Genomic DNA, 20,559 nt, shown 5'->3' on the forward strand with positions numbered 1-20,559 from the left:
TTCCAAAGAAGGAGCCTCCACCACACTCCAGGACAGAGAGTTCCACTGCTGAACAGCTCTCACGGTCAGGAAGTTCTTCCTCATGTTCAGATGGAATCTCCTTTTTTGTAGTTTGAAGCCATTGTTCCGCGTCCTAGTCTCCAAGGAAGCAGAAAACAAGCTTGCTCCCTCCTCCCTGTGGCTTCCTCTCACATATTTATACATGGCTATCATATCTCCTCTCAGCCTTCTCTTCTTCAAGCTAAACATGCCCAGCTCTTTAAGCCACTCTTCATAGGGCTTGTTCTCCAGACCCTTGATCATTTTAGTCGCCCTCCTCTGGACACATTCCAGCTTGTCAATATCTCTCTTGAATTGTGGTGCCCAGAATTGGACACAATATTCCAGGTGTGGCCTAACCAAAGCAGAACAGAGGGGTAGCATTACTTCCCTAGATCTAGACACTAGGCTCCTCTTGATTCAGGCCAAAATCCCATTGGCTTTTTTTGCTGCCACATCACCTTGCTGGCTCATGTTTAACTTGTTGTCCACAAGGACCCCAAGATCTTTTTCACACATACTGCTCTCGAGCCAGGCTTTGTCTCCCATTCTGTATCTTTGCATTTTGTTTTTTCTGCCTAAGTGGAGTATCTTCCATTTGTCCCTCTTGAACTTCATTTTGTGAGTTTTGGCCAATCATCTCTCTAATCTGTCAAGATCTTTTTGAATCCTGCTCCTGTCCTCTGGAGTCTTGGCTCTCCCTCCCAATTTGGTGTCGTCTGCAAACTTGATGATCATGCCTTCTAGCCCTTCATCTAAGTCATTAATAAAGATGTTGAACAGGACCGGGCCCAGGACGGAACCCTGCTGATGGCACTCCGCTCGTCACTTCTTTCCAAGATGAAGAGGAAGAATTGGGGGGAAGCACCCTCTGAGTTCGTCCATTTAACTAGCTCCCTAAGGCATTTATCCATATATTATTTTATTATTATTTATTATGCCTTTTCTTGCTTTATTATTAATTTTATTATGCTTTTGTTACTTTGGTATTATTTATTTTACTATGCTAGTCATTTTAATATGCCTTTAATTCAGAAAAGCAACACAGTCCTCTAGCACCACCTGCAGGCCCAGTTGCTTGCTGTTTATTCGTTCAGTCGCTTCCAACTCTTCGTGACCGCATGGACCAGCCCAAGCCAGAGCTCCCTGTCAGCCATCACCACTCTGAGCTCCTTCAACCTCATGGACCAGTCCACGCCAGGCTCCGTCGGCCATCACCACCCCCAGCTCCTTCAAGGATACCATCCATCTTGCCCTTGGTCAGCCCCTCTTCCTTTTTCCTTCCATTTTCCCCAGCATAATTGTCTTCTCAAAGCTTTCCTGTCTTATTATTATGTGGCCAAAGAACTTCATCTTTGCCTCTAATATCCTTCCCTCCAGTGAGCAGTCAGGCTTTATTTCCAGTTGCTAATGCTGTTAAATCCAGCTCAACACATGGCATTCCCCCTCATACACATAGGCGTGACCTCAACCGTTCCCTCCTTATTTGTGAATGTTTGCGGAGGCCCCGGAAGAACGCTGTATTCAGCCAGGCTCTGAGAGGGAGGCCCTCCAGAGGGGCCGTGCCGCAAGAACTGCGCTTCCTCGCTCCCAAACACCAGGACAGACTTTGCACAATGGAAATTTATTCCGAAACAACTGTTTCCCAATAAATTATACAGTTAAAAAAAAAGAAGAAGGATAAAGTGTGCACAGAAAATACAGGAACCTGACAGACAACTGGAACGACAGAGGCTGCAAAACAGCAAAGTGTGGGGTGAGCCTAAACCAAGCCCAGTTTTGCTCCAGCTCTACTTGCCGCTCCCTCCCTCTCCTCCTTTGCTCCTTCGTAGGCAGTGCGTAGTGTTTCCTGAAGGAGTAGCACCCCACGGAGAGAGAGAAAGAGAGACTGGTACGGGTCGCACGCTCTACTTGGCAGAACGGGGGGCGGATAATATCTGAACTGTACAAAGAGTGACAGAGGGGCCACTGTGGAGGAGACCGCGCCTTTCTCAGCCAAAGGGAAGAGAAAGGAGGTCCTAGAATTGCAGGACAGGTTTGGGGTGCATCAACCTTGCATCCTGCAAAAATAATGCCGGGATACAAAGGAAAGGAGTTGAATACTGCGCTGGGGAAGTGGGGGAAATGCCAACAAATCCCTGGTGATGCCCAAAAAACAACGGAGTGCCCCAGACAGGCCAGATCTTCAGATCTACTTCCATGGGGAGCAGATGAGCACCCATCTGTGACAAGGGGGGGAAGTTGGCTTGGATGAAGCTTTGGGAAGGGCTGGCACATGATGAGACAGCAGCAGGGAGGCTGAGGGAAGCCATCTCGTTCCAAAAGTCCCACAAAGGAGAGGCCTGGTTCTGCCCCTTTTCTCTCTTCTCCCATTTTCAGAGCTCTGGCGGTACCTTAGTAGTCCTCTGCCCCCAACAGGAAGCCCAGCAGGAAGCTAATGGCAAGCTGACGGTCTTGAGGGGTCTGCTTGGACGCGACGGTGGGCGGTGGCCGCAGGAGGAGACTGGCAAAAAGTGTGGCTGTAGGGAAGCAAGCGTTCCTGTGAGAGAAGCCTGGGAAATGACACGGGGAAGGGGGAACTCCTGGCTGGTTTTGGCCAATGCTTACCTATCATGTTGGCACTGACGTTGTTGCTCTCGGAGTATTTCAGTAGCTCCCGCAGGAAGGCCATCACGTAGCGAAACACGTTCCGGTGGGACCGAGGCAACTGGCAGATCACCTATATGGAAGGAAGGGATGTGCTTAGATGCAATTTGAGGGAAGGAATGAAGGAGGCATTACTCACTCATATGTATTTTCCCTGCATAAAGGTTTTCAGGACTGGGTTGCTGTGAGTTTTCCAGGCTTTATGACCATGTACCAGAAGCAACGGGACTGTGGCGCAGCTGGCTGGGAGTCAGCTGCATTAAGATCACTACTGACCGAAAGGTCATGAGTTCGAAGCCAGCCCAGGTTGGAGTGAGCTTCTGACCAATTTGTGTAGCTTGCTGTCGACCTTTGCAGCCCGAAAGACAGCTGCATCTGTCAAGTAGGAAATTTAGGTACTGCTTATGAGGGGAGGCGAATTTAACTAATTTACGAGGCCGTAAAAATTTCCAGGAAGCATGCAAAGAATGAGGAAGCACTTCATCATTGTCACAAATGGATGGTTCAGCAACAGCTCCCCTGATGGCCAGAATATCCTCATGAAAAAGCTGGAATGTTAAATAGCTTCTGAGTGTCTGTCGATATGTTATTTGTCTATGGCATTGAATGTTTATGTATATGTACATTGTAATCCACCCTGAGTCTCCTGCAGGGTGAGAAGGTTGGAATATAAATACTGTAAATAAATAAATAAATTCTCTCCTGATGTTTTGCCCACATTTATGGCAAGCATCCTCAGAGGTTGAGGGGTCTGAATTAATGCATTTGTAGCTGCCCTGAGTGCCCCCCCCCCAAGGGGGTTGAGAAGGGCGAAGTATAAATGGAATCGGGGGAGTTGTAGCTTTATGAGGTCTTTGGAGAACTGGTGTCTCAGCAAATTGCAAATCCCAGGATTCCATATAATTCAGCCATGGTAGTTAAAGTGGCATCAAATTCTACAGCAAATGCAGTCCTGGTCTTAGATGAGTAATTAAGACAATTCGTTGTCAAAGGCTTTCATGGACACAATATTCCATGTCCGGAATCACTGTGTTGCTGTGAATTTTCCCGGCTGTTTGGCCATGTTTCAGAAGCATTCTCTCCAGAAGCATTCTCTCGCCTAGTTTCCAACATACTTCACAACCTCTGAGGATTCTTGCCATAGATTTGGGCGAAATGTCAGGAGAGAATGCTTCTGGAACTTGGCCAAACTCACAACGACCCAGTGATTCCGGCCCTGAAAGCCTTCGAGTACACATTTTCAGGGCTGATTTCAGGCATCATAAGTTTTTAATGAATCTGATTGGAAAAGGCTGCTGCTATGGACCAAGGGACTCTTCTGCCAAAAGGCATCAATGGAAAGCTGTCAGGCAGATCATCATCCTTGTGCAACAAGAAAAGATAAATACAACCCATAATTCCCAGTACCTAGTATTCCAGAGAATGGCCAATCTTAATGGCAAGCAAGCCAGAAATCAATTATGTGATAACATTGTTGAATTGCATAAATACAGCGTATGGTTCAATCAAGTCAAAAGATGCCGTGATGCTATAAACATAGACAGATATTATGGAGGTTTGACAAATCCGCAGTTGCTAGCCACAACGGCTATAGATTAGCTTCAGCATCGCAATAGCCAATTTATATCTCTTTTTATCTCTAACGAACACATTTCTATGTCATTCCGTAACCAAAACTTTCTGCGTGATAAGCAAAGGTTAAAACTGCAAAATGCAAGATTAATACATATTAAATTTAACACAAAGTAGAAAAGCTACAGAAGAAAATGAAAATAAAATAGTCGGGGGTGGGTGGGGTGGGGGGAATAACAAGAACTCTCAGCCTTCAGGACCCCCAGTTTTCAGCAGACTAAACCTTCTTCCTTCCAGCGCTAAATGCATATTCTGCATGCATTTCTGGAAAGCGGATCCATACCATCCCAAAATATCAGTTTGTGCAGAAGTCATTGAAACTATGTATGTGTTTAACTGTTAGAGTATATATTTGTGTTTGTAACAGTAGCTAAAACTAGAGTTATCTGGTTTGAATCCACAGTGAGCGTTGTCAAGGAGACCAGGCAGGCTAGCTCAGGAGAGTGAGAAATGGGCGGAGCCAAGCAGGAAAAGTTATGTGCGTCTTTGGAAAAGGGGCAGTGAGTGTGTGTATGAGTGAGTGTGGAGGCTTGAAAAGCCTGGGAGAGAGGTGTGTGTGAGCAGCGGGAGGTTTTTCTAGTCTAGAAGGGCTGAAGAGAGAAACCTGACCAGTTTCTTTAGTCAAGGAAGAATAAATGAAGCTTGTTAAGATCCCTAGTCAAGGAAGGACTAGAGATCAGAGATTTGATCAAGGAAAGATCAAATTGGAAGGCTATTCATAGTAGGAAACATTGTTCACTAAAGAGCTTCACCTCAGTAAAAGTTAGCCACGAGCTGTGTTATTTGGAAGAGTGGACTGTATTATAAACCAAGTGATATTCAAAGTTCTATAAGTTATTTAACAGCCTGCAACCATACGCTTTGTACACAATAAACTTGTTATCTTTTGTTGAAGACCGTCTCATCTCAATTAATCTGCGTCTGTAAAGCCAGATCTCATCGGTGGTACCTCAAATACCTCATGTTGGTGGCAGTTACCTTAATTTACAAGTAATAATTGGCCTCCTCTATAATATATTCTTATACACAATTGAGGCCTGAGATTAATTCCCTCCATAATCATCCACACCTGTACAATTGGTTCGTGCATAACAGGACACCGTTCTTTAGGGCTCACCTGCCGGCAGAGACGACTATCCTGTGAACACTCAAGGCAGCGTTGATACAGTTCGTAGCAAATGACCGGTTCCGGTAGCGCCTCCAAGAAGATGAGCAGGGCTTCGGCCACAGAGTGGTTGCTACCAGCTGGTATCAGCTGTCAAGGAAGGACGGCCTGTGGTTAAAATGCCTCCCTATTTCCTCATGAGTTTGTCCCAAGCAAGCCAATATGTTCTTCAGTGACTGGGCTTAGAAGGCTCCATTTTTTTAAATAAAAGTGGGATAAAAGATAATGTGGATTGCTCCCAAAGCTGATAGGCAGGATATACAGACCAAGCACAGGCAAACTTTGGTCCTCCAGGTATGTTAGGAATTGTGAGAGTTGAAGTCCAAAAAACCTAGAGCAGATTTTCTCAACCTGGAGGTCGGAACCCTGGGGGGGAGGGGGGGGGTCATGAGGGGTTGCAAAAGACCATCAAAAAACACATATTTCTGATGGTCTGAGGAACCCCTTTGACAGAGAAGGCTGGAGGACCTTTTTGGAAACAGATAGCGAATCCTCCCACCAAAAGCCCTCCTCCTGCTGTGATTGTAAAGCCTCTCAGCTGGCCTCTCAACCTAGGGGAGGGCTGTTTCTGAGACTCAAAAGTTGGGAGGGGAGAGCAGGCGTGCTCAGTGCATAGGAGAACGGTGCACATGAGCAAGCGAGGGAGAGCGGGCGAGGCTGGAGAGAGGCTTGCACCAGCAAGTTCCTTCAAGGTAGGGGGAAAATGCCCAGGTAATGTGGGACTGAGAGTCACCCATTAGCATGAGGAGCAGCAGCAGCAGAAGCAGTTTAAGTAATTTGTAATGCTATTTATTAGAAAAAGGTCAGTTTTCCTTTTGTTTTCTATTAAATCTCCCAATAGAAAATGCATAAGGATGTGGGTGAACTACAACTTCCAAAATCGTAGGTCAGTACTCCTCAAATCCCAGCAGTATTCACAGTTGGCCATGTTGGGTCTTAGTGCCAAGTTTGGTCCAGATCCATCATTGTTTGAGTCCACAGTGCTCTCTGGATGTAGGTGAACTACAACTCCCAAACTCCAGGTCAATGCCTTCCAAACCCTTCCAGTATTTTCTGTTGGTCGTGGGAGTTCTGTGTGCCAAGGTTGCTTCAATTGTTAAGAGGCATTAAAGCAGTCACCAAAGACCATCAGAAAACATATATTTCTGATGGTTTTAGGAACCTCTTTGGCAGAGAAGGCTGAAGATCTCTCCACCTGTCCTTCTCTTCCTTTTTGGAAACAGGCAGCACATCTGTAGGAAGTTTGGCCTAATTCTATAGTTGGTGAGGTTCAGAATGCCCTTTGATTGTAGGTGAACGATAAATCCCAGCAATGACAATTCCCAAATGTCAAGATCCATTTTCCCCAAACTCCACCAGTGATCATATTTAGACATATTGAGTATTTGTGCGAAGTTTGGTCCAGATCCACCATTGTTTGAGTCCAGAGTGCTCTCTGGATGCAGGTGAACTATAATATTTTCTGGTGGTCATGGGAGTTCTGTGTGCCAGGTTTGGTTCAATTCCATCGTTGGTGGACTTCAGAATGCTCTTTGATTGTAGGTGAACTATAAATCCCAGCAACTACAACTCCCAAATGACAAAATCAACCCCCCCCCCCCCCCGCCCACAACTCCACCAGTATTCAAACTTGGGTGTATCGGTTATTTGTGCCAAATTTGTTCCGGTGAATTAAAATACATCCTGCATATCAGATATTTACATTATGATTCATAAGAGTAGGAAAATTTCAGTTCTGAAGTAGCAACGTAAATAATTTTATGATTGGGGGTCACCACAACATGAGGAACTGTATTGAGGGGTTGCAGCTCTAGGAAGGTTGAGAACCACTGATCTAGAAAGATGAAGTTTGCCCATGTCTCCTATACACGAAGTAGAAGCAAGATTTGAAACTGTTCTCTGGGCCGTATCTTTCCTTCCCTCTGCTTGGCCAAATCTGAAGGACAAGCTTAGCTTCTGCTATCTTTGGGGAAAGTGATTATTTTTCCTTGATCACTGTGAAATCACAGCGACAGAGAATAACCTTGTATCATACATGAGAAATATACAGCTCTCCGGATTTTGTTCAGACTACAAGTCCCATGATGCCTTTGCCATTGTTGTCCAAGATCTTGCCAAGCCCCAGATGGACTTTTTCAAAGTGAAGCCAAATCTTTTAAAGAGATGCAGCATGTCTGTGTGAAGAACTGAAGAGTCAAATGACATTTAGCTGATTCTGCAACCAATAGCAAAACCGTACATAGTGAGAATCTCAGCCACAAGAGAAATAAATAAAGCCTAGCCAACAGATGTTGTTTTTATAGAAAAAGGATACGTATTGTTTCAGGAATACTGGTGTCTAGGCACTCAATGATGTCCTGCAGCTCATCCTGCATCCCTGGTGTCTGGAAGAGGTCCTCCTGTCAGAGAGAGAGAGAGACATCCTTTAGGAAGGCATGTCTTTACCTGTTATATACAGCTCACTCTGAGGTATATATAATAGGCACAGTGTGCAGTTTCCATATAGGGATGTGTGAACTAATTGATGTTGATTCAGTCAGCCCAACCATCTGGATGCAAACACAGAACAAGATGCAATTTGCTATTGGAAATCTATGTATTTCTAGGATTGCAGCACACTGCGTAAAAGAAAAGAATGTGTTTTCCAACAGGCACATAAAAGACAGAAGAAGTATGTGCACCTCTAAAATGCTCACAAACTAGTTAGTTAATGGGCACATATAAAAATGAATAAATTTGAAAATGGTGTGCAGTGTTTGAGCAATGCATGGAAAAAAATATGTCTGTTTCAGCCCAGATGTGGGGGTATCTGGGAGGAAATAAGCTTTGCAGTGCATACTGAAAAACCTCAGTGGGCTTGATGTTATAGATCAGGTATGGGCACTCCCAGAACTGGGGGCCAGATATGGCCCCTTGGGCTCTTTTCACAGGCCCTCCTCTCTCACCATCCTATCCTTCCTTCCCTCCCTTCCTCCTATCCTTTCGTCCTCCCTTCCTTCCCTCTCTTTCCTCTTTCTCCTTCCTTCCCTTTTCTTTCCTTACTTCTCTCTTTCCTCCCTCCCCTTTCTCCCTCCCTCCATTCCCTTCAATCCTTTTGTCCTTCCTTCCTCCTCTCTTTCCTTACTCCTTCCCTCCCTCCCCTTTCTCCTTCCATCCTTTCCTTCCACCCTTTTGTCCTTCTTGCCTTCTCTATTTTTCTCTTTCCTTCTCTTTCTCTTTCCTTTTCTTCCTTCCTTCTCTTTTTCCTTCCTTCCCTTTCCTCCCTCCTTCTCTTTCTCCTTCCATCCTTGTCTTCCTCCCTCTCCTTCCTTTCTTCTCTTTCCTTCCTCCTTCCCTCTCTCCCTCTTTCTCCTTCCATCCTTTTGTCCTTCCTTCCTTCTCTCATTCTTCTTCCTACCTTCTCTTTCTTTTCTCTTCCCCTTCTTCCTTTCTTCTCTTTTTTCGTCCTTCCCTTTCCTCCCTCCTTCTTTTTCTCCTTCCATCCTTTTCTTTCTCCTTCTCCCCCCTTTCTTCTCGTTCCTCCCTCTGTCCCTCTTTCTCCTTCCATTTCATCCTTTCCTTCCTTCCATACTGTCTTTCTTTCCTTCACTCTTTCTCCTTCCATTCCTCCCTTCCTCCCTTTCATCCTTCCTTTTCTCTTTTCTTCCTCCTTCCCTTCCTTCCGTCACTGGGCACCAAGTTCTCCCAGCAGGGAGTACTAGCATGCGGCCCTCAAGTTAAAAAGTTTGCCCATTCCGGTTATAGATTCTATAGTAAACATAAGCTCTAACAATATAGTATTGAAGAGAAGCTTGCAATTAAGTGCTAGAGCATTTGGTCCCAATCCAAATTCAAACCATTAAACTCTCTTCTAATCAAAAGCACCCCTATATCACTAAGTACATCAATAAATGAACCTTTTTTGGTTATTATTTCAAATACACCCCCCTTGAGTCATTCTGGGATATCTATATTTATCTTATCTGTGCATGCCCTCTGCATGTCATCTCCTTGCTTAAGAGTAATTTTCAAGAATATATGAGTGCCTGAAAATTATAAAGCACAAAGTAACTTCAAATATCGTATCGGTTCCAAAAATAGTGTTTGTCCTGCACAGGAATGATTTTTATTAACACATCCCAGCAGCACTTTTCTTCTACCTGGGAAAATGCCATCCTCCTTAACTCACCTGATGGCAGGCATTCTTGAAGAGATGGTCCACGAGGATCCAGATCTCCTTGGGGATCTGCAAAGGCCGCTCACTGGAGGAATCCTCACTATCCTGGGGCACCATGTCCAAGACGGACTTCTCCTGAAGCCCAAAAACAAATTGGGATGGCTTGAGAGCCTGCTTTGGACTTCAGCTTCCCTCATTCCTGACCATTAGACATGCTGGCAATAGGTGTAAGACTATAGGATCTATATAGCAATATTAAATAACCACTCACAAGCCGTTTTTGCTTAAAAACTGATATACTGCTTTTATCTCTGCAGCAAAGAAAGACACTACTGATTTTTTCCCACCCCACTTCCTTTTATGCACCTTTCCTGCCCACCTCCCCCTCTTCTCAGTTTCCTTAATAGAACTTGTTGCTTCACAAGTTCCAATACAAGGTTTCCAGCGTCCTCTGCTGGCTTCAAAATGTCACAGTGAGAGAATTGAGCCAGCCAGGATGATTCAGTCAGGATGTCATGGAGGGAATTTGTGATGTCTTCACGTCATCAGAAATTGACTCCTGACAATAGGGGCTTCTGGGAGTTGGAGCCCCAAACACCTGGAGGGCCATGAGTTTGATGCTTCTGCATCAAATTGCACAGGTGGAGCATTTCACTGCACCTGCTCGATGTATGATTCTGATCACATAATTTACTCTGAATATGCTGCAACCGAGTCAGACAAAGTAAAACTGAGCAATAGCTGGAACATGAATTCCCCTTACTTTGTGAGCAATGCAATCTACAACAGCTAGGTCATAAAAATATTTCTTGTGTGACTTTTGGCCATGGAAAGGGCCCTCAAGACCCTTTATAATATATGCAACAGAGGCGTTAACAAACTATTAACCAGAATTAAAGAATACCAACATCACTATGGAGGGGAACTGTCTTCCTCCCTCTTCCCCCCTCCCTTCACCTCCCAATTCTTTCCCAGGAATGTAATTGAACTGGGAAATAAAAAAAATTGGCAGGACAAGAATAATGTAACAAGAACACATCCTAGCAAAGTGACAGAAAAGATTTTTCAGAGTCTACCACATTGCATAAGAAGGGCTTTTTTGGTCTCATTTTGGCCATTTCCAAGGAGCCACATTGTGGTTTTTTTTAAATGGCAACCCTTGGGACTCAAGAATCTCATGGACTGAGAGTGGATGTTCTTCCAGATGTCCTTGGATGTCAGTTCCCATCATTTCTTACTGGCTAGGACTGATGGGAACTGCAGCCCAACAATATCTGGAGGGCCACAAGTTTCCAAGCCCTGCATAGACAGTGTGTACAGTTCAAACCTATGACTTTTAAATCACATTCTATGTTTACTGTGTTTTAACCTGGTCTCAGGCACTTTAATATGTGCATGTTTTGATATATGTTTTTATGGTTGCATTATAACTGAGTTTAATATGTCATTTTATAGATGTATTGAACTACCGTATACACTCGAGTATAAGCTGAGTTTTTCAGCCCTTTTTTTAGCCTGAAACAGTCCCACTTGATTTTTAATTGAGTCAAAGCTATTAATTATTTTACTCTATTTTTGTTGTTGTTATAACATTTACGTTATTTTACTCTATTATTAAGTTTATTATACTTATTATTTTACTTTATTATTATTTTTACTACATTTATTATTTTACTCTGTGTATTGTTATTACAATACAATATCAAGGATAGCTTTGACGCTGTGGTGAATGAATTAGAACCAGACATCCTGAGGAGTGAGGTTGAATGGGTCTTAAGAAGCATTGCTAACAACAAGGCAGCAGGAGATGATGGGATCCCAGCTGAACTGTTTAAAATCTTAAAAGATGATGCTGTCAAGGTGATGCATGCCATTTGCCAGCAAATATGGAAAACACAAGAATGGCCATCAGACTGGAAAAAATCAACTTATATCCCCATACCAAAAAAGGGAAATGCGAAAGACTGCTCAAACTTCCGTACAGTGGCCCTTATTTCTCATGCCAGTAAGGTAATGCTCAAGATCCTGCAAGGAAGACTCCAGCAATACATGGAGCGAGAGTTGCCAGATGTTCAAGCTGGGTTTAGAAAAGGCAGAGGAATGAGAGACCAGATTGCCAATATCCGCTGGATAATGGAGAAAGGCAGGGAGTTTCAGAAAAACATCTACTTCTGCTTCATTGACTATTCTAAAGCCTTTGACTGTGTGGATCATAATAAATTGTGGCAAGTTCTTGGTGGGATGGGCATCCCAAGCCACCTTGTCTCTCTCCTGAGGAATCTGTACAAGGACCAAGTAGCAACAGTCAGAACTGACCACGGAACAACAGAATGGTTCAAGATTGGGAAAGGCGTACGGCAAGGCTGCATACTCTCACCCAACCTTTTTAACTTGTATGCAGAACACATCATGCGATGTGCGGGGCTGGATGAATGCAAAGCTGGGGTGAAAATTGCTGGAAGAAACATTAACAACCTCAGATATGCAGATGACAACACTCTGATGGCCGAAAGCGAGGAGGAGCTGAGGAGCCTTCTAATCAAGGTGAAAGAAGAAAGCGCAAAAGCCGGGTTGCAGCTAAATGTCAAAAAAACCAAGATTATGGCAACAAGAATGATTGACAACTGGAAAATAGAGGGAGAAACCGTGGAGGCCGTGACAGACTTTGTATTTCTAGGTGCAAAGATTACTGCAGATGCAGACTGTAGCCAGGAAATCAGAAGACGCTTACTTCTTGGGAGGAGAGCAATGTCCAGTCTCGATAAAATAGTGAAGAGTAGAGACATCAGACTGGCAACAAAGATCCGCCTAGTCAAAGCCATGGTATTCCCTGTAGTAACCTACGGAGGTGAGAGCTGGACCTTAGGGAAGGCTGAGCGAAGGAAGATCGATGCTTTTGAGCTGTGGTGTTGGAGGAAAGTGCTGAGAGTGCCTTGGACTGCGAGAAGATCCAACCAGTCCATCCTCCAGGAAATAAAGCCCAACTGCTCACTGGAGGGAAAGATACTAGAGACAAAGTTGAAGTACTTTGGCCACATCATGAGGAGACAGGAAAGCCTAGAGAAGACAATTATGCTGGGGAAAGTGGAAGGCAAAAGGAAGAGGGGCCGACCAAGGGCAAGATGGATGGATGGCATCCTTGAAGTGACTGGACTGACCTTGAGGGAGCTGGGGGTGGTAACGGCCGACAGGGAGCTCTGGCGTAGGCTGGTCCATGAGGTCACGAAGAGTCGGAGACGACTGAACGAATGAACAACACATTGTTATTACATGTATTATATTACTCTATTATTGTAATTACATTTATTATATTACTCTATTTATTATGGTTATTATTACATTTATTATATTACTCTATTATTATATTTATTTTACTGTATTTATTATTATTAAATTGGGTATTTTACTCTATTTATTATTATTTTATTAATATACAGGGTTAGTCAAAATGCATAGGCCAATAAGCCATTCAACTGAATGGCTTATTGGCCTATGCATTTTGACTAACCCTGTATTTATTATTTTACTCTATTTTTTACTACATTTATTATTTTACTCTATGTATTGTTATTACATGTATTATATTACTCTATTTATTATGGTTATTATTACATTTATTATATTACTCTATTATTATATTTATTTTACTCTATTTATTATTATTAAATTGAGTATTTTACTCTATTTATTATTATTTTATTATTACATTTATTATTTTACTCTATTATTATTGGAAGGATACGTAAGCACATTTTCATTGAAGGAGGTTAGAATAATGGTTCCGGCCCAGCGTACCTGTCCGAACGTATCTCCTTCTATGTCCCACCTCAGAATTTAAGATCTGCTAAGGGGGCCCTGCTCTCGGCCCCACCTTTATCACAAGCGAGACTGGTGGGGATGAGGGACAGGGCCTTCTCGGTGGTGGCCCCTCGCCTGTGGAATGCGCTCCCCGGGGAAATTAGGACATCAACATCCCTCCTTTCCTTCAGGAAGAAGCTAAAAACCTGGATGTGGGATCAGGCGTTCGGGTAAGCTGGCAGATGGACAAAGACAACCAATAATGACCAGAGTAGGAAAGGACACTGACAATGCTAAATGGTTTACGGACTGGATTTGGTGAACACTGACCACAAGATGTTTTTTATTGCTGCTAATATATTGTTGATTGTTTTAATTAGTGATAACTGTGATTTTATATGGTAAATTTGTGTATTGTATATTCCTTTGTATGTTGTAATTGTTAGGCATCGAATTGTGCCTTTTGTAAGCCGCCCTGAGTCCCCCCTAGGGGCTTGAGAAGGGCGGGGTAGAAGCACCCCAAATAAATAAATAAATAAATTTAATCAGAGTTGGACAAGCTTATCATAAATTACAGTTTTATATAAATATTCAAAAATATTTAACCTACTGATGCCTCAATTAATGTAATTTTATTGGTATCTATTTTTATGTTGAAATTGACCAGTAGCGGATGCATTTCCCACTCTCAGCTTATACTCGAGTCAATACGTTTCCTCAGTTTTTGTGGTAAAATTAGGTGTCTCAGCTTATATTCAGGTCGGCTTATACTCGAGAATATATGGTATGTTGTGCCCTGCTTAGAGCCAAAAGGAAAGGCAGGTAATAAATAGCAAATTATCATAATCACTGCTGAGCACGAAGAGGAGGAGAAGACAAGAAGATGGCAAGAGAAATCATTTGCTGATTGTTGACAAAGCCTACAAATACATGACACAAAAAGTTTGCAGAATTCACTAAAAAACACTGCATGGTCTGTTACCTTTTCTAGGAAGTTGTCTTCTTCCTGAGGGCAGAGCAGGAAAGCAAAGAAAGAGAGAAAAACATACAAAGCGTGTTACTGGTGCAGACTAAAAAGAAGAAAGGAAACAACCCAGATGCCAGGATGCAAGCTGCCACACAATGGAAGAAAACAAGAGTTTAGTCTGAATAAAAGGGCAAAAGGGAACAAAGTGGCTCCATAGATGAAGTGACAGATATCAGCCATGGGTTTGGATGCTTGGCACAAAGACAAATGCACAGCTGCAGAGCAGATTCAGAAGATGCCCCCGCATTTTCCAAAGAGGAAGGTGAGACCTGAGTTCCCTCCATGCCTTACCAGATCGATGAGCTTTGTGACAGGGACTTCACGGATGGGCCGCCTCATGCGGCAGAGCGTCTCCAAGGAGGTCCCAAAGCAGCTGGGCAGGTAGGTCCCACTGATGGTGAGGAAGTAGTCCTTGCCGCGGTCCAGGTGGAGGACAAGGATATCTTCGATCTTGTCCTCCCCGGAGTTGAGCAGCGTCACTGAGTCCTTGCTGACATACACGTCTAAGGAGATATCGACTGTCTCGTCTGAAAAGGGAGGGAGGGGGGAAGCAGAGACTTTGACAGAATATCTTTGGAATGATCTGTTTTATTTAAAATGGACTAAATCAGGTGTGAGTAAAATTGGGCCCTCCAGGTGTTTTGGACTTCAACTCCCACAATTCCTAACAGCCTCAGGCCCTTTCCTTTTCCCCCTCGGCCGCTTAAGACAGGCGATGGTGACTGCCCAAAGACTCACTTGGCTCTAAGTAGCCCTCGCAGGGTTCAGCACGAAGCCATGGCTTGCAGTACTGGCTGTCGTTGAGCTTGGGGATGAAGGAGAAATGGCAGGTCACCTGCCCATTGTTTGTGATCTGAAACTTCTCCTTCTGCAGCTGCCGAAACTTCACATTCTCAAATGTGAACTGTAAAGCAAAATGGGAGGCAGAGGGAGAGGAGAAAGAAGCAAGCCTTCAGCAACTAGCAAGGAAACATGTTCTGGGGGTAGAGGTTGTCCCAATTCTGGGCCCTTTGTTAGGGGGGTTGAGGGATTCAAAGCAACAGGCTCTTTGTTTTCTTGTCATTTCTATCTCTTTTTGCGGAAAATTTAGTTCAGCTTACCTCCCTCCGGCTCAATTCCAGTGATGGAAGGAAATCATTTTCCATCCTATCCATCATCCGGACAATATCTTCAAACACCTTCCTGTACCGCCGGTCATCAACAACTTTCACCTACGGGAGGAAAAGACCACCATGTTGGTTCATCCCATCACAAAACATGGTCACAATCTGGGAATCAGCCTCTTGCCCCATCTTCCATGTTTTCTTTTCCTTTTTTCCCATTGGAGGTACTGCTTTAGTATTAACTGCTTCCTTCTCTAAAATATTCTCTCCTTCTGAATATTTTCCATAAAAATACTAATTAAACATCATTTGTAACAGCTTAAAAACAGTGTCCAGCTGGCAGAGAATTTACAAGGGTTGAATGAAAAGTAATGCCTCCACCTTTGTTACTTGTGTTTGGGTGGGAATAGTTTAATAAATCAAACACAGAAATAATCCTTAGAATGTGCTCTTTAACTACCACTGTTCACTTTACGACATAATCACCAGACAACTGGATACATTTCTGCCAATGATGGACAAGTTTTCTGAAGCCGTCACGGAAGACGTTGACACTCTGTTTCTGCAACCAGCGTCTCACAGTTCTCTCATCGTCTTCATCAGAAGCATAATGATGTCCCCGAATATCTTCTTTCATTATCGGGAGCAGATGGATGTCAGACGGTGCTAAATCTGGACTGTATGGAGGATGTATTCTCGAAGGCTTTCGTGGCCAGAATCACTGGGTTGTTGTAGGTTTTTTCGGGCTATATGGCCATGGTCTAGAGCAGGGGTCCTCAAACTAAGGCCCGGGGGCCAGATATGGCCCTCCAAGATCATTTACCCGGCCCTCACTCAGGGTCTACCTAAGTCTGGAACGACTTGAAAGCACTCATCAACCCAAAGCAGGCCAACACTTCCCATAATACTAATAAGTTTATATTTATTAAAATTGTTCTTCATTTTAATTATTGTATTGTTTTTAAGTGTTTTTTTGTACTACAAATAAGATATGTGCAGTGTGCATAGGAATTTATTCATGTTTTTTTTCAAATTATAATCCAGCCCTCCAACAGTTTGAGGGACTGTGACCTGGCCCTCTGTTTAAAAAGTTTGAGGACCCCTGTTCTAGAGGCATTCTCTTCTGATGTTTCGCCTGCATCTATGGCAAGCATCCTCAGAGGTTGTGAGGTCAATGCTTCTAGAACATGGCCATATAGCCCGAAAAAACCTACAACAACCCACTGTATGGAGGATGTCGTACGGTGGTGAGATACAGTCCCTGAAGTTTCTTGTCTGTGTGCTTTCATATCAGGCATCAACATCCTGGGTACCCATCGTGCACAGATATTCCAATAGCCAAGCAAAGCAATAATGTGACCCACACATTCTTGTGAAATGCCGATTATGCTTGAAATTCCTCTCTGAGTGATATGACGATCGTCCTGAATCAATCTGTCAACCTTTTGCTTGTGAAACTCAGTGGTTGCTGTCACAGGACATCCAACTCTTTGTTTGTCATGCACGTCAGAAGTTCCCACCTCAACATCTTTAAACTTACTCACCCAACGACGCACAGTACTTACATCAACACAATCCCCATCAACAGCTTGCATTCTCTGATGAATCTCCTTTGTGGTGACACCTTCTGCTGTCAAGAATTCAATGACTGCACATTGCTTAAGTCGCATTGACTGACTGTCTGTGCAGGGTTCCATACTTTGCACTTTAACAACACAACCGTTCAATGCTAAGGCTTCCTGCCAAAACGGAACTGTAGAGGAGAGTCTACTGAACAAGCCAGTACCTGCCACATACCAGTACTGCCATCTGTTCAGGAGTTATGAAGGTGGAGGCATTACTTTTCATTCAACCCTCGTAAAAACGGAGATGAAGGCAGAGAAGTTGACATTGGAAAAAGAGTCTTGGACTTTGACTCCTGCTACATATGCTAAGCCAACTATTGCAGATTTATTCCTCCGTTCCATCCATATAATGACGAGCAGAGCTGAAGATTATACTGCTACCAATTAGCTGCTATATTTTACTTAAAGATATGCCATTAACTAGGCTTTTAATTGCAACCTGATTTTGTGTTATTTCTTTTTCGTGTCAGGAGTGACTTGAGAATCTTGTGTTATTGTGTACCACCTTGAGTCCCATTTGCGGAAGGAAAAATCATCACCATCATTTATATCCTACCTTTTCTCCAAAGCTGGGACTCCAGGTGGCTAATTCAAGAAATGATAAATAAATGAAATAAACAACAACAAAAACACATAATATTAAAACAACTAAGGAAGGAAATGGATCATCGTCCCCGATGCAAAGGGTTACCCCAATCAGGAAGAGGGAGCTGACAGGCTTGTGGTCACTTGTTTTCAAGTCCATGTGGCTCCGATAGTGGAGCTGATTGACGCCGGTTCCTCTCCAGAGGATTCGGTCACACCAGGCGGGCACTCGGCATTTCCCGCTGCAAAGAGACAAAACAGGCACCAAGGCGGGTGATTGCTTGAGGCTGCAACACAAGGCACCTGCTGCTTTGCACTGCATGGTCTCTTTCTTTAATTTGTTTGAGAATGGAAAAGTTATTTGCATTGAAATATCCACAATGCTCCAGCTGGCTTGCCTAGTAACCATGCTATCTGGATATGTCTTGAAGTCCAAACACCAATTTTTAAGGGTTTATAACAGCATATGGGTCTCCTGGTGTCGCAGCAGGTTAAACTACTAAGCTGCTGAACTTGCTGACCCAAAGGTTGGCGGTTTGAATCTGGGGAGCGGGGTGAGCTCCCGCTGTTAGGCCCAGCTCCTGCCAAACTAGCAGTTCAAAAACATGTAAATGTGAGTAGATCAATAGGTAACGCTTCATGACCATATCTCTCTCCATGAACCAACCAGGGTCCTTCGATCTTCGGGGAAGGCCCTCCTTTTCGCCCCTGCCAGTCTCACAAACTTGTCTTGGGGGCACAAGGGAGAGAGCCTTCTCCTCTGTGGCTCCCTGACTCTAGAACTCATTACCTGGAGAGATCAGGAAAGTCGCCACCCTAGAAACCTTTAAAAAGAACCTTAAAACCTGGCTCTTCTGTTGCGCCTTTGGTGAGTAGGTGCACAAAACGACACTATTGCTCCCCTCAACGCTTCTGTCACTGCAAGACACGCCCCCCCCCCCTAATAGGAAGTTTAGTTCCACAACTCTGTGTTTCTTTACGAGCTCCCTGCAAATAACTTGCTCCTATTCTTATCTCATTCGAGTTTTTAAACATTTTATCCTGCACATGTGACCTGCCCACTGTCACTGTGATTGTGTTTATTGTAATGTTATTATGTTACTGTATTCATATATTTTTAATGTAATTTTGATGCTGTTACTTGTTGCTTATGTTTTGGTTTTATTTTGCTGTAATATGTTGTCCGGGCTTGGCCTCATGTAAGCCACCCTGAGTCCCCACTGGGGAGATGGTGGGGGGTTTAAATAAAGTTTATTACTATTACTATTATTATTTTTAATGGCAGCCACATGACCTTGGAGGTGTCTACGGACAATGCCAGCTCTTCGGTTTAGAAATGGAAATAAGTACCATACCCCAGAGTCGGGCAGAATTAGACTTAATGTACCTTTACCTATAGCAGCTATAGTCAAAGAATCCAAAGGGGCACACGTTTCTTCCTCTTGTGCTAGCTGAAATTATAAAGAATCCAAGTATGCACCTGCCTGCTCTCACCTGTGCTCTATATTCTACTTCTGAACTTCATGTGCTTCCTCAAAGGAAAAGTCCCACTCTCCCTCTCAGATACTGTTATCTTGATGTTGTAGGCTTTAGGAAACCACGCATCTCCCTGCTGGCCATAGAGAGGCTTTCAGAAGAAACTGAATGCTTTCCTGTTTTGTTGTCTCAGATGCCATCTGGGTCTTCATTGGCTTGTTACTCAGGTTCCAACTGGTAAAAGGTAAAGGTTTCTCCTTGACATTAAGTCTAGTTGAGTCCGACTCTGGGATTGGTGTTCATCTCCATTTCTAAGCTGAAGAGCCGGCGTTGTCCGTAGATGCCTCCAAGGTCATATGGCTGCATGGAGCACCATTACCTTCCCGCCAAAGCGGTACCTATTGATCTATTCACATTTGCATGTTTTTGAGCTGCTAGGTCGGCAGAAGCTGGGACTAACAGTGGGAGCTCACAGTGCTCAACAGATTCCAACCGGCAACCTTTTGGTCAGCAAGTTAGCAGCTTAACGGTTAAGTTCGCTGCACCACTAGGGGGTAATTACCAGGTTAGGGTAATTACTGATGCTCCTGGGGTGCTTTGGTGTCACTAACTGTTTTAGACTGATAGACTGATCTTGAGTGAGAGTTCAAATCTGCAGCCCTGTTGCACTCCAGGACAGGAAAAGCCCTCTGACTTTAAACACCACACGTTGAATAGGAAAACTATCCTTTTATTGTAGATAATTAAAAAGCAGCAAGTAAAAAGCACTTTAAAGAAATAGGTAAATCCAATTAGGTAAGAAGATAAGCAGGAACAAAACAGTCCAGGGTAAAGTTCAGCAAAGTCCATGAAAACAAAGTCCACACTTCTCTAATATAATCCAGAAAACCAGAAAACATTAATCCAAGGCATGAGTATGTAGTCTTAAAATCCAAGAATCAAAACCATGAAACAAAAAATATTTAAGCATGAATCTTCCAAGCAATCTTCCATGAACAAGGATGAGAACTTAACTTGATCCCAAACCATGCTTCATCTGACTATATTTCCCATAATTGCAACTTTTATCCCCTCGTTAAGCTATCCCAAGCACTCCGAAAATTGTTTTGCTTTCACTGAGATTCTCTTATCTTTTTCTGTCGGATTCTGGCAGACCGCCGAAGGCACTGTTCGGCTTATCTGTTTTGACTAATCTCCTGCTGTCTATCTATTTGCTCATTAACTTCTGCAGGTGCAGAGTTGTTTTCAAGCCCCAAATCCTGGGAACTCTCTGGTAACAATTCAGGGAGTACACCATCATATCCACA

General features: G+C 43.6%; 1 protein-coding gene across 3 annotated transcripts in view; it reads right to left on the bottom strand.

Annotated features, from left to right (window-relative positions):
* Positions 1 to 1,647: 1,647 nt before the first annotated feature.
* Positions 1,648 to 20,559, bottom strand: part of OCRL (OCRL inositol polyphosphate-5-phosphatase) — a 43,352-nt gene continuing 24,440 nt past the window's right edge. For 2 of the 3 annotated variants that reach the window (XM_060756336.2, XM_060756334.2), the window contains 10 exons: positions 17,883 to 18,018; positions 15,564 to 15,674; positions 15,202 to 15,367; positions 14,755 to 14,990; positions 14,419 to 14,442; positions 9,651 to 9,773; positions 7,797 to 7,881; positions 5,435 to 5,562; positions 2,647 to 2,758; positions 1,648 to 2,558 (listed from right to left, as the gene is read on the bottom strand). In XM_060756336.2, coding sequence (XP_060612319.2) covers positions 2,434 to 2,558; positions 2,647 to 2,758; positions 5,435 to 5,562; positions 7,797 to 7,881; positions 9,651 to 9,773; positions 14,419 to 14,442; positions 14,755 to 14,990; positions 15,202 to 15,367; positions 15,564 to 15,674; positions 17,883 to 18,018 — 1,246 coding nt within the window. In that variant the 3' untranslated portion in view covers positions 1,648 to 2,433. The remainder of the gene's footprint in view (positions 2,559 to 2,646; positions 2,759 to 5,434; positions 5,563 to 7,796; positions 7,882 to 9,650; positions 9,774 to 14,418; positions 14,443 to 14,754; positions 14,991 to 15,201; positions 15,368 to 15,563; positions 15,675 to 17,882; positions 18,019 to 20,559) is intronic. The other variant, XM_060756335.2, reaches the window with a different exon arrangement.

This window comes from Anolis sagrei, chromosome 10 (assembly GCF_037176765.1).
Source record: "Anolis sagrei isolate rAnoSag1 chromosome 10, rAnoSag1.mat, whole genome shotgun sequence".
NCBI classification, from domain to species: domain Eukaryota; kingdom Metazoa; phylum Chordata; class Lepidosauria; order Squamata; family Dactyloidae; genus Anolis; species Anolis sagrei.